At 40.8% G+C, this 13,934-nt stretch overlaps 1 protein-coding gene across 1 annotated transcript; it reads right to left on the bottom strand.

Annotated features, from left to right (window-relative positions):
- Positions 1-4,824: 4,824 nt before the first annotated feature.
- On the bottom strand, positions 4,825-8,153 carry LOC124881316 (dickkopf-related protein 2-like). The gene is made up of 5 exons (XM_047386877.1): positions 8,002-8,153; positions 7,689-7,895; positions 6,196-6,352; positions 5,951-6,076; positions 4,825-5,839 (listed from the first exon to the last, which is right to left on the bottom strand). The coding sequence occupies exons 2-5, from the start codon at positions 7,854-7,856 to the stop codon at positions 5,439-5,441; spliced, it is 852 nt and encodes a 283-aa protein (XP_047242833.1). The 5' UTR covers positions 7,857-7,895; positions 8,002-8,153; the 3' UTR covers positions 4,825-5,438.
- Between the last annotated feature and the right edge of the window lie 5,781 nt (positions 8,154-13,934).

The following is a 13,934-nucleotide window of genomic DNA, read 5'->3' as shown; positions in this document are numbered from 1 at the left end:
AAGTAAAGCAGGAGTCCAAGCTGAGCGTTAATGTAACGCATAGAGTTGCAGGTTACAGGTGTCCTGTCAGCAAAAAAGGGGGGGTGTGGGAGAAAGGGAGAGTGTCAGTGTGGTTTCCAGGCTTTGTTAACAAGGCTGGTGGCATGTTCATCGTTGTTTGATGTCATTTGATTCCATCCTGCTGAAGGAAAACCAAATGGGGCCCACATGCAAATGTTGCCTGGGGATGGGTATTAAGTGGGCCCACGCTTAAAATGAGCTTCCTGATCTAATTGAATTGACTAAACATAGCTCATATTAGCAACACCAGTTAGGCATCCGAGGTCTTTGCTGAATCTTATATTTGTCTTGAAAATGTTAGTTTAAAGTGCTCAATGCATATAGGACCCCTACATCTCTAATACCAAATCTTATTATGTAGACAATTGACATGAGACCATCTCATGTCCTGTGGACAGAGTCCCATTGGGGCCAGTTTTGGTCCCTAAGCATATAGGGAACCATATCTAACTATTGACTGTGGACAATCATTTGGGGCCATATTTACAGGTTGACTGGTAGTAGGTAATAAGTGAACTCAAGCTTATAATTGTTGTCGTATATGGGACCCATTCTGGTTGACTAAATACAACCTATTTTCCAAAAACCAGTGGAACGCCCTGTGTAAGATCTCAAATGGCTAAAATATGTTTAAACTTTTAACCCTTATTAAACCCACATTTTACAGATAAATACCTTAATGACCTGGGGAACCTATAAAACCTGTGGACAATCCCAACTGGGGCTCATGTTTCAGCCAATTTCCTAACACACACTACCAATCAAAAGTTTTAGATACACTTTTTCACTTAATGGCTTTCTTTATTTTCATGATTATTTACATTGTAGATTCTCACCAGAGGCAACAAAACTATGAATGAACACACAAAAAATTATGTAGTAAATAAAAGGTGTGAAATAACTCTAAACATTTTTATGTTTTAGATTCTTCCAAATAGCCTCCCTTTGCTCTGATTACTGCTTTGCTCTCTTGCCGTTCTCTCCATGAGCTTCATGAGGTGGTCACCTGAAATGGTTTCCAAAGAGTCTTGAAAGAACTTCACAGAGGTGCATTGAGAGAAGGTCAAAGGTTAATATTTCATCCATCACAACGAAGGGCGACTACCTTAAGGAATCTAAAATATAAAACATATTTAAAGTTATTTTACAATTTTTGGTTTGGTACATAATTCTATATGTGTTCATTTACAGTTTTGATGCCTTCATTGAGAATCTACGTACAATGGAAAGGTCAAAACTTTTGACCTTTACTGTATGAGGCTGTAAATGTTGGCTGGACTTAGCAAGACCCACATGGGGCCAACGTACACATTAGGTGGGCTCCTAAGGTACATTACTGAGCTAAAGTTTAATTCAAGTCATAATTTCTTACATGTGAAAGCTGTCACACTTTCATTCAACCTTTTGATAATTTTATTTTTAAATTAATTTATTCATAATCTTTCTATGGACCTTGGCTGCCTTTTGCTTATTTTTGCTGTGTTCCTGTGCCTGAAATGTCAAAAGGAACCTTTTTTTTGATTTTGTTAAGTACTATAAAGACTTGTTTAGTTGCCAGTCCTGATCACAGAAAACAAACTGGTCTTCTGGAGTGGAAAGCTCACCAAACGACTTAAAAGGCGGGAACTCTGTCTGGTGATTAAAACTGAAATTAATGCCATTATTCTGAGGACATTTACATGTTGTATATGTCATTAGTTAGACAGCAGTGCTAGATTTATGCATAAATTATACCAACACAACTGTAAACTAAACATCAGAGACTCTAAGCAAGGGGGCAGTGTCCTTGGCCATGTTCGCAGATCCAAATCAGAGCATGAAAACAAACTTGTGACATTGGGAAAAAGGGGAAACACAGATGGTAATGTGACGACAATGCAGACTGATGACCTACTGCGGACATGCATGAACAGAGAAGCTTGGAAACACTGTTGGAAGCGTATGGAAAAGGCCCTGTGATTCTGTGATATCTTTATAGCAGCAGTAATCAGAGTCAGGACAGTGATTCCTCTCAGCTACAAACCGCAGACAGGGAAGCACACCTTGTGTTTCCCAGCAAAGTCTTTTGAATTGTACTGCTACGTCTATCAGACTGATTCAGCTGGCTAAATGTTCCAACATTTACACTCACTGACTGTAAACAGTTGGGTTCTTGCTCTAAACATCTGCCTGTCTAAAAGTACATAGAATATATAAAAATGGAAAACGTCATACTGTATTTTTACCTGAATCACTTGCTGTTTGAGAGTGGCAATATTTTCTTTACTCTTTTTAAACTTTTTTGTACTTATGTTTAATATTCCTACCTCTAAATTTAGCAACGTGGTAGGCTGATTTGGCACAATTATACTGACTTCTACGTATATACCTTTTCATGAAGTTTTTGAGAATAAAATTAAATAAATTCTGAGGTTTTTTTTCTCAGTGCAAAGATGTAAATTGTCGCTGGGATACCCGGTAGTTAACCAGATGGCCCCATATGAGATATGATTTTAAATCAAAATCCAAAAAGCAGTGAATTAGAGAAACATTTAGCCATAAGTAAGTAATTTTCTTAGTTTAGTGTAATTTTATTCTGAACCTTACATTTAGGTAAAATGGGGTCCATATGGGTAGGAAATGTGCAGAGAAACCCTAACCCTACATAGGACTGTCCCCTGGTAACATGCTGGACCCATGTTGGCTGCACAGGCTTGAAGCAGGACAGCTCTGGGTAAAACAGCAGGACCTGCATGGATCTTGTCTGTTTTGACTCATTTCTTAACCGACTAAGAGCTACTGCTCATGGGAAGACTAGTCTTCATGCAATACAAGCATTGTGGGTACAATTTTAGCTTCCTCCTGCCACATACCGATGTGTCTGCGGGCAAGGCACACATTCATACACATTAATGTGTTTGCTATTGGGTGAATGTGGCTCTAGTGTAAAGCGCTTGGAGTGGTCAGCATGACTGGAAAGGCACTAGATAAATTCAATCCATTTACTATTCACCCAGAGTGCACATCTGGGTTACCCCCATATGGATTCTGTTTAGTCAACCCTAATGAGTCCAAACAACAAAAACATATTTTGAGCACCTACCCAGCCTGAGCAAATCTCTAGTGGGGCCCACAAACACCAGCTGACTGGGCATAAATTTGGCGTTACTTCTTTATCTTGCAGAGCTGGTTCAAGAGAACAAATACAAGCGACATGGCCGTGCCTTTAGAAAATGTCAATATTTGAATTTACCTATCTAAGTGCAAATCTCTAGAGCATAAATAAAACAATGAAAGTGTTGTTAAAAGACCAGTTATCAACATGGTTGCAAAGATAGGTTGTTCATGTTTGTGTTGATGTTTAAGCTTTGCAGTCTAATACAGTTTTTAAGATGTTTCCAGTTTTTAAGATACGTAACTATATTAGTGTAAGCAGTTTGTCATTGTGGTGAGATTGTAACATCTGTGGTAATGTTCCCTAAAATGTCTTTATGTGAACAACTTTTAACCCTTGCCTTTCAACCACGTCTTCTGTTTTCTTTTCTACTTATTTTTAACAAAACTTTACTGCAACGGTTACTAGCTTCAATCTATGGCTGTTAATGATGTTAACCTGTTTAGATCTGGAGTTCCTGTCTTTACTGACTTTTCCCATTTTGAAAATCCCGCCACAACCGCCTAGATGTCAATGCATGTTCAGGGAAGAGTGCCTCTGCTGTCCAAAGTCCTTGTATTTAAACATTTCTAGATTATATAAAGTGCATTTAAGGAAAACTGTGGTACATAAACACTGGGAGTTAAAACTGTTTCCACAGATCACAGATAAGTTAGTAAACAACAATAAATGAGGAGTTTTATCCCTCTCATGTTTTTTGTTAATAAATTGCATTGTTAATAATCTTGACTGATGAGTTTATTTATCATAATAATATAGTGGTTTTACTATTATTATTTCTACTGATAACTCTTGTTTATATATTTAAAATAAAGAGTTCATGTATTCATAAAAAACAAGATTTTAGCATTCTAGGAAGCTAAGCTAGCAGCTACTACAAGCTAGCTGCTAGCAGTAAGATCAAGTTAAATATGACTAAAATATGTACGATCAACTGTATTTGAGTCCAACATTAACTCATATCTGTGACCCACAAGATTAACAATTTACAGCATGTTGCTGGAGATGTTTTTATCTAGGGAATGTTTGCTAGCTACAGTGCCTTCAGCAGTCATTTATTCCGCTAGTAGAACATTTATTGGCACAAATGGGGCAGTTATGTTCACAGGTCATACATAATGCCTTTTACCATAGTACAACACAGAGTACTACATATGAAGAACCCAATTTAATCGTAAAACCTTATTCCCAGATTGATACATTTAAGAAAAACATATTTTTTTGATAAACTCAATAAATGTACATAATTACACCAAGATTTACCACAAAAGACATAATATTTATGAAAATAATTAATTCAAATGTCAGTGCAATCAAAACAATACAGCCCAGAAAAAGTTAAATCTCAAACGTTGATTAGCTCTGGTTTTACTCAGGTAACAGAATTTTTCCCAAGACATTAAACCGAGTAAGATTTGTTAAAATGCATAACAAACATTCACAGATAATGTTATTTCTCATAACTTTGAAACAGTGATATAAAAGTTATGTGAAAGGAATTCGAACAGTGGTGCAAACGGAGCAAAGAAACATTTCCAGGTGTGGGATGGCTTCACAAAATCAGTCTACATGTCTGTGGTGCAATGTTCTGGAGGTTGAATACAGCAATATACAACTGTAATGTTCTTTATTAAAAAGTGAATCCAAAGTTTTAGAAATGCTGACTAAATTTGGCACATAGCACCTGCTAACTCAACAAACATCCTGAAGCACAGAGCTTACTTGGTTTTGTTGGATCTGATTTTAACTCAAGCTGAAGTAATGCTGATGGCTTTAGCTCTTGTAAGACCTTTGAGTTTGTGAACAGATTGCTGAAAACAATGTGTTTTCTGTTATACCTGAGGGAATTACATCAGATATGGATCACCATTTGCACTTTTGTTGTTGGTCTAAAAGAGGTCTGACTGGATTTCAAAGTGGTTTCAGCTTGTCTAGACACCCTGGAGGAAATCACATCTGAACCTCAAAGAGCTTGGCATCCCATTCAGTTGGTGTGTCAATGCTGCCTGACAGGAAGCTGATTACCATCCAGATACTTGGACCCTTTAAGGAGGAGTAAGGGGAATTTTCACAGCAGTAAACAGGAATGTTATCCACCCCTCCCTTTCTTTTACACATTTCTCTGCCTCCCGTTGCCTCTAGGCTCGATCACAGACACAGAATAGCAGTTGTTTTTGCTCTGTCCATCCTTCTGTCAGTCTGTTTTTCTTCCCATCAGTCTAATTTATTTTCTCTGGCACATGTGGAGTCTGGTCTTTACTACCACTGCAGACGACTTTCCCAATGCAGACGACGAGGCTGTGGACAACACTGAGGTGTGGGGAGAGGAGTGCCGAGATAAGGAAGGGGATGCTGCAGACTTGGAGTTTATGGCCTCGTTCGGCAGCAAAGTGGATGAAGGTGGAGGAGTCCGGTCGTTTGGGTCGTGCACGGTCCGGCAGGTGAGTCCTTCACCACAGGAGCAGCGTTGAAATAGCTCCGAGCCCTGGTGCCCCTTACGGCGCTGGCGTGTACAAACCTGTCCCTCCTGCAACACTGGCTTACAGATCCGAGTCCAGAAGTGACGGGCACAGCACAAACTGTCTGAGCAGTCTGAGGAGCGCAGGCAAGGGTTCCCCACCTGACCTGGAAACATAAACAAGGAAACTCTTAGTGATGGGAACAGCAAGCACTTCTCAGAAGCTCTCTGACTATAAAAACCCTCAGAAATGTGCAAAAACATAAATTTATCTTTACCAGACGTTCCTTTAAAGCTCACTCTTCCTTTTCCCCTCAAACCCTTTTTAGATGATGGGTTAATTTTTCCATCATTGTCCAAGACACCGCGAGACAAAAAAGTGTCCACATCAGGAACACAAATGTCTGTGAAAAGAACAAGAAAACACTCAGATTCTCTGAAAATTTTTTGTATTTGCAACATGCTACCATTTTTCAACTCTATTATGATGATTTTAAAACATCTCTTTAAAGGCTGATCTTACTGGTGTTGCAGCGGTTGCCAGGGCAACACATGCTATCCCTCTGGCAGTGCCTGTTCCTCCTGCGGCAGGTCTGGCAGCGGGAGTGTGCGAAGCCTTTAGTCGGGATGTGGCAGTAGTTGCCCTCGATGCACTCCAGGTCGCTCATGCACTGGTACAGCTGCAGGGAAACATGCGAACTTCATTATACGAGGTGTACACCAAATATACCTGAAAACTCACTGAAGATCATGTTCAAACAGTTTTAACTGCAACAAATTTCCAGTGCATTTAGAAACATTGAGGCAGTCCGTCTGATGACGTCTGAAACACTGACACAGTTTGTTGAATAAAGTTTGAGACTCTTTGTTGATGCATTTGAAACATTTTAGCAGTGCATCCAATCATGTTTGTAACAGTAGATAAAATGATCAAATCTAAAACATTATGGCTGATTTTTCTGTGTTTTTAGAAACGTTGCAGCAGTCTGTTTATTGAAGCTTGAAAGATCGTGGCTAAGTTATTGTGGAATAATTGTAGAAGATAAATTGATAACATTTAAAGCACTGTAACAGATTTGTCAATAGATTTAGAAACAAGATAACAAAGGTAATAGTTGTAACACTAAGCAAATAAAAAACAGTCACGACAATGAAAGATTGTTTTTTTCACAAAGCTACAAACAGGACAAATGTGGTTAGTGCTTGAAGATCTATAGGAATAAGATGTAGAGAACATCGTTTTTTTGTCTGGGGATGTCTTGGTTATTATCTAATCTGGAGTGAGAGCGATCAGCCTAATGAGTTGACAGGTAATAAGCTTAGACTGAAAAACAGCTGGAGTCTCAATGCTGTTCAGAGTTTTTCTAAAGGTTTTCAAGCATCTAGTTTTTTCCTGCATTAGTTGGGGCTGTTTTAAATGCGCACTGTTTATATTTGACTTCCAAATCACAAATCTGGTTGTTGTAACACATTTACCAGACGTGTTTAGGTTTTTTACTGAAATATCTTCCAGATCCTGCCCTCATTTCATCATGTGGTCTTTTAAACAGGCCAGACAATCCTCTCAGCTGCTCTCAATGGTCCCCCAGGACTGGTGCTGCTTTTTCATCCACTAACTGTAACATAGCCCACCTGACCAATGTTACTGAAGTGTTTGTTCAGTCAATGATTTAAAAAACTGCAAACAGGTTGGTTCCCAGAAAGCAGATACTCCAAAACTAGTATCTATCATGTTACTGAACCAATGGGAAGGTTTCCAGCTAACAGCAGGAAAGTTGGAGCCAAGCTCTCATATTAAACTTTCAGGGATTTTGTATAAATTTAACTAACAAAATGGGGACAAACTGTGTGTTTGTGACCCAATTTCAGGCTCCTCTCTTCACATTAGCAGAACTGCTTTCACCGTGTTGGGACATTTGGGTTTATTTTGGATTCTGGTATTTTGAAACTGACAGGTGAAGACCTCATGTATCTACAGCGTTTGCTTTTACCTCCACATCCCTTCATCACACTCACCGTCAGGTCCATGCCAGGTCCCCACGCGGTCCTGTTCACGGGCAGCTCGTGGCTCTCTCTCAGAATCACGGTTCTGATGGAGTTCAGGCGGACACGCGCTGCCTCGCGGCGGGCGCACGCCACAAGCGCGACCCCGGCACTCATCATCAGCACCAGCCGGAGGCTCATGGCCGCGCAGGAGATAGACTGAGATAACAGCGGGCAATGCTGCATTAGAGACCAGAGGTTAGATTTCTGAGTTAAAATCACAGACAGTTTAAATTAGGCCAAACAGAACATCTGGACTGACGAGGCTAAAACAAGACCAACGTACCTACTGCTGAAAAATCTCCCCTGAAGAAGGTGTCCCCGGTGTTAGTGGCTGAATGAAACTGACTCCCCGCCGGACAGCAGAAGAAGATGCTCAAGTGAGATAAACCCGCAACCTGCTCCATTTATAGACCGATACTGCCACGCACGACCACGGGCCGCCCCACTCCGCCCTGCACCCCCCCCCCCCCCCCACACACACACACACACACTCACCTCCTCCGCCCACATCGATACCCGCACCTGCAGACATCGATACGAAGGCTGAAATAGGCTGGTCATGTTTGGATTAGGACGTTTTGTTTCAGTTAGACGTATGAGAAACAGGAAAAACGTCAGGGGGAAAAACATTTAGAAGAGGCTACGTATGTTCCTGCATTTTGTCAGGTGAAGTGGAAAAAAGGCCATTTTTCCATAGACAAACACAGTGAGATTTCTATCATGAAAAGGTCTGAGCTCTAAAATAATAGTCGTGCACGATCACATGAATGTGGAGAGAAAATTATGCTTGGTTTTCAAGGTTTTACTAATAATAAAAATATGAAATTTATGATGTAGGAGGGCCAGGTTCTAAAACAGCATCCCAACTTTGAACATCTCATGGAATTCTGTTCAAGCCATCATCTGGTCATGGAAAGAGAATGGACCAACTGAAGACCTACCAGGACATGGAGGAAGTAGCCAAGAAGCTCATGATAACTCTGGAGGAGATCCACGGCACTCCATGAATCTAAGCTTCATGGGAGAGTGGGAAGAAGAAACCCACAAGTCCTGCTTAAAGTCTTCTACAAGCCATGCAGGAGACAGCAAACACGTGGAAGGAGGTCCTCTGCTCAGATGAGACCAAAATGTAACTTTGTGACCTAAATGCAAAACGGTGTCGAAGAGCACTGCACACACTGAACACACCATCCCTATGGTGAAACATGGTGGCGGCAGCATCATGCTGTGGGCAGGGTTTTCTGCATCAAGGGTAGGGAAGAAGGTCAGAGTTGATGAGAAGGTGCATGGAGCTAAATCCAGGACAATCCTGGAAGAAAACCTATCAGGGGGTGCAGGAGACCTGAGACTGGGGTGGAGGTCCACCTTCCAGCAGGACGACCACCCTGAACATACAGCCAGAGATACACCGGATGGTTTAGATCAAAGCATATTCATGTGCTAGAACGTTCGAGGGTCTTCTCCTAGTTGGACATGCCTCACCTCTAATCACCTTAGCTCACTGCTTTTACTGTGGAATAACAGTGGCTCTATCCTGAGATCCCCCTGGATGACAGAACTCCTCAGTTCTGTCTAAAAGCAGAACCTGGCCCACCACACAGAAGAAGCTCATTTCAGATGTTTGTATCTGGGATTTTGCACCTTTAGTCAAGATCCAAATTTTGTGGCTGTAGAAGAAGGTTTAATAGAAACGGGCCAGTAAATCCAGAGCTCCGCCTTTCAGCCTATCGCCTCCTTCATCGCGGCAAACCGGGCCAACACCCTCATTACTGCAGAAGAAGCTCTGATCTGTCGATGAATGTGAAATTCAGCTGTTTTCTATCCCTTTAGAGGAGAATCTTTATTGTTATTGTAACAATGAAACATCATACAATGAAAGCTAAGTGCTGTTTTCCATCGGAACATTTACACAGTTAAATCTAAAGCAGAAATTTTTGAAAAAAGCTAAATAATCCATAACTCATAACGGTTTTCCACTCACGTCACGTCATATCACACCTTAGCCAGAATTAACTTTAAACTGTGTTATGGACAAGAGACTGTCCTGTATCACAAACAAGGTCAGACTGACCACTTAGCAGCATTCAGTACGCTGATGGCCACAAGACACAAACTGTTTCTTACTCTGTTAGTCTCAGTCTTGATGGATCTGAAACGTCTGCCTGAAGGCAGCTGTTCTGGGTGTGATGCGTCCTCGAGGTTTTTCTTGACATTCCTGAGACAGCAGGAACTATGCAGTTCTTCTAGTGAGGGTAAAGGAAGGCAGACTATCCACTGGGTGATCTTAATGACCCTGTGAAGCTCTTTCTTCCGTGCTGCTGTTCAGCTGGAGAACCACGAACAGGCAGAAGACCAGAGTACTCTCTACTGTGAAGGGATAGAAGGACTCCAGCAGTCTCTCATGGATGTTTTTACGGACTCATCACCCCCAGAAGCGAGCCCTATTACCGTGGCGTTGCCAGTGATCTTCACAATGGTATTTCTATGGTGGGCAGGAATGCAGTCGTGGGTATGGAGCAGAGGACTCAGCACACAGGCCTGCAGGGAACCAGAGCTGAGCTGATAGGTGTAGAGAGGTGGAGGCCCATTCTAAAACCCTCTGAGTATGATCACTCATGAGGTCCTTGATCCATTGACTGGTGGAGTGTTGTAAACCAATGTCTGACAGTTTGGTCACCAGTCTGTGGAGAAGGATTATACTAAATATCAAGCTACAGTCTATGAAAAGCAGCAGAGTGTAGTTTCCACGCTGGTCCAAATGGGCTGGGACAGCATGGAGAGCAGTAGACACAGCGTCCGGCGTAGAGGCTTGGCTTGTTTTTGAGTCAAACACAAGAAGATGGCTGGTTTCACTAGCTGTGACATGTTCCCACTGGTGGGAAAAGGCTCCATTATGAGTTAAATCCTGCCTCTAAATGCATGAAGTGGAGTGCTAGAATTTAACTTTTGAAGACATCTCCAGAATTATGCAAAATAATAAGTTTAATAAATGCAAAATTATCAGATTGTTAATGCTCTTAACTTCCAGTGGCAGTTTTTAAAACTGTGGCATCATCTATTTAAAGTCCCAAACAAAAAGCAGCACAACAGATGAAAAGTTCAAAGCCAGCCAATCGTCTGTGGAAAGTTGTTTGTGTTTTGTATAAAGAATTATTTTTAGATTATTTCCATTTGGACGTGAATGGTAACTCTGTGCAGTCGGGTCCTTTCTGTTTGTGTGGAAAACTAAACTTGTGACCTTTGTCAGAAACATTTAACATTTCCACAAACTACACCCACACCTGCGGGTGTTTTTGATGGGTCCACAGCATCCGAGCTGAAGTCACAGATGACAGATAAGATAATCACGTGGAAAAACTGCACCACAACGGACCTTTACTCCCTCACTCGCTCACACACTCACACACACACACTTCCTGCTGCACACATGGAGAAAACCACAGCTGGAGGAGCTCTGTACCCTTGACACTTAATGACAATCTGAAAGTTTGGATTACAAAATTCACTCTTTCTTCTCTGCAAACTACCCGAATATCACTCAGATTGGATGGAGAACATCTGTGAACATCAATTTTCAAGTCTTGCTGCAGTTTGTCAGCTAAATTTTAGTCTGGACTTTGACTGGACCACTCACTGCATGCTTTTGGCCATTGTCCTGATGGAAGGTGCACCTCTGCCCCAGTCTCAGGTCTTTGCAGCTTCTTGCAGATTTTCTTCCAGGGGTGTCTGTATTTAGCTCAGGTGGGTCCAAAGTGTGGCCAGTAGAACATTGGTGGCCCTTGGAGTGATTTTGGTGCAGCCCTTGACCACGCTTCATGAATTGTAGAAATTAGGCCCCCCATATAGGTGGTTGATGCAGATGGACACTTTCAAAATATTATTTAGGGCAAGTTTTTTTCTGGCAGGTTCTGATATTAAATATTTAGATTTAATGTTTGAATGCTGTGAGGAAATAAAACTGAAGTCAAATTCCTTGTTTGACCACAAAATCTTGGCCAATAATTCTGAAATGACAGATTGTACGTACAAAAGAAAGTCTTCCTTCTGATTTTACTGTCATTTTAGTTTCATAGTGAATAGAGACAACAGACAGCAGACATGAGTGCATCTCTTCCCTAAGCTTGGCTAAATGCAGCAAGGTTTATCGAAGAAACAGCGACCCATATCAAGGTTCTAAAACTGTTCTAGACCAAGAAAACAGAAAACTATTTATCCCAAAGCATTTCTAAAATTGTGCGACTCTCTTCTAAAAGGTCAAAGACTGTTTCCCTGGCTTATAATGATTTGCAGATCCTTTTTTACAACAATCTGAAGGTTCATTTTATGAAAATATTGAATGTTCAGTGTGTTGTTGAGCAGGTAAAAATAATTAAAAAATAAGCACCTTCAAGCTGACCCAAAAGTTTGGGAACCACTGATTTATCTCCAGCTTTCCTGTCCCTGCAGGAGAAAAGCATGCTCACAGCATGATGCTGCCACCACCGTGTTTCCCCATATGGACTGTGTCTTCAGGTAATCAGCTCACTTCTTTGCTGTGTCCCCAACATCACATCTTATGGCCTTCCAACAAATGCCAGCTAGGCGACTTCTGAATGTCCTTTCACTGTATTTTATTTAGGGGTATCAGAGTAAAAGGGGCTGAATAAAAAAAAACATGCCACACTTTTTCCAGATTGTTCTTTTTTTTTCCATTCCCTTTACATTTATGCACCTCTTTTTGTCTGTGTTTCATGTAAAATTTAACTCAACCGTGTTCTGTGGTTTTAACAATGAGAGCCACACATAATGTGTTTGTTGTCGCCCCCATGTGGGGGAACATGCACATCACCCTGAAGAAACTTTCTCTCAGGTGAAACATGGTGGTGGCAGCATTGAAGTTGGTCAGAGCTGATGGGAAAATGGAGCTGAATCCAGGACAACCCTTGAAGAAAACCTGTTAGAGGCTGCAGAAGACTGGAGACCGTAGTGGCAGTAAAAGGTGGTTCTACAAAGCATCAAATTCAAGACACACTTCACAGATTTTATTTGCAGAAATGTATCATGAGGTAATCCCTTTCGCTCACTCTACTCGCGGTTTGCTTAAACCAGCTCTCCATCCGGCGGACGCCGCAGCGCCTGTCAAGTCTACCCTGAACAGAGTCTCTAGGAAACCTTTCAAACTGGAGTTGACAAGGCCTCTGACAAGATTATAAACCATCAGTAAAATGTAAAAGGTTAAATAAAAACCATGTAGTTATTTAAGGTGAAGACAAACGAATTAGGCAAATACAGATTCAGTCTGAGCAATTCAAATTCAGTTTCTGGTGGCACAAGTTTCTTCCAATGGTGAGACATTTGGATGTAGGCTTTTTTGTTTAAAATGTTCTTGCTTTATGATCTTGTTCATTAGTCAGCCATTTAAAATGTTCAAAATAATTGTTGTGTTCATAAATATAAAAATCTCACACTGTAGATAAAATACATTGATGACAAATACCATTTATTTAATGGTATTATGTTTAATTCCAGCTTTTCTCTCTCCCCTGGCCTTTGCTACTTCCGTTTGAACAATCTACTTCGACACGCAATGAATCATGGGATAGGGTGGGCCATGGAGGATACACCGGACCCATCCTTCCAATATGGCGACAAGAAGGATGCATTTGAAGGAGCCTTCGACGTTGGAGAGCCTTCGTCGGCTCACCATGACGCAATCGGCCTACAAATGCGACCTTCAAAGGTTGCAGCACCGGACAATTTTTAATAAAAAAAAGTTTGAAAAGGGAATATATCTTGTAAGACAATTACTGAATCATCTGTTATCTTACTCTGAATTTTTGTCACTTTTTCAATTTCCTGTTACTCCAAAAGAATATGCAATAGTGTTTGATGCCAGTGGTGCCTTAAAGCTTCTGTCATCTCTGCCTCCAAGTCAAGATCATTCTATGCCTTGTTTTGATCCAAGCACCATTTATATTGACCATGATTGCCACTTTTTTTTTTATTAAGAAGACAAACAAAACTTTAGGAAACATTTTAAGAGATATTGCATTTTCACCTTAGTGTGTATTCTATTGGTCCAACGTTTTAGTAAATATTAACTGGAAGTGAACTTGTTTGCTACCAAATAAATATTTAGTAACCAATAAAATTAGAGAGCTCTCATTTAAAATGTTTCACAATTGTTACTCAGTTAAAACGTTCTTGATAAGAAATAAATGGGACTTGGATCCTTTA

Source organism: Girardinichthys multiradiatus, chromosome 14 (assembly GCF_021462225.1).
Source record: "Girardinichthys multiradiatus isolate DD_20200921_A chromosome 14, DD_fGirMul_XY1, whole genome shotgun sequence".
Taxonomy (NCBI): domain Eukaryota; kingdom Metazoa; phylum Chordata; class Actinopteri; order Cyprinodontiformes; family Goodeidae; genus Girardinichthys; species Girardinichthys multiradiatus.
The sequence above is the reverse complement of the archived record's forward strand: the minus strand, read 5'-3'. Positions and strand labels throughout refer to the sequence as shown.

Excerpts from the sequence above, each read along its gene's own strand:
- LOC124881316 (XM_047386877.1), bottom strand. The coding sequence starts at position 7,856 with ATGAGCCTCCGGCTGGTGCTGATGATGAGTGCCGGGGTCGCGCTTGTG. Across the intron at positions 6,077-6,195 it reads TGGCAACCGCTGCAACACCA|ACATTTGTGTTCCTGATGTG; the intron begins GTAAGATCAGCC and ends TTCTTTTCACAG. Across the intron at positions 5,840-5,950 it reads GAGCTTTAAAGGAACGTCTG|GTCAGGTGGGGAACCCTTGC; the intron begins GTAAAGATAAAT and ends TTATGTTTCCAG.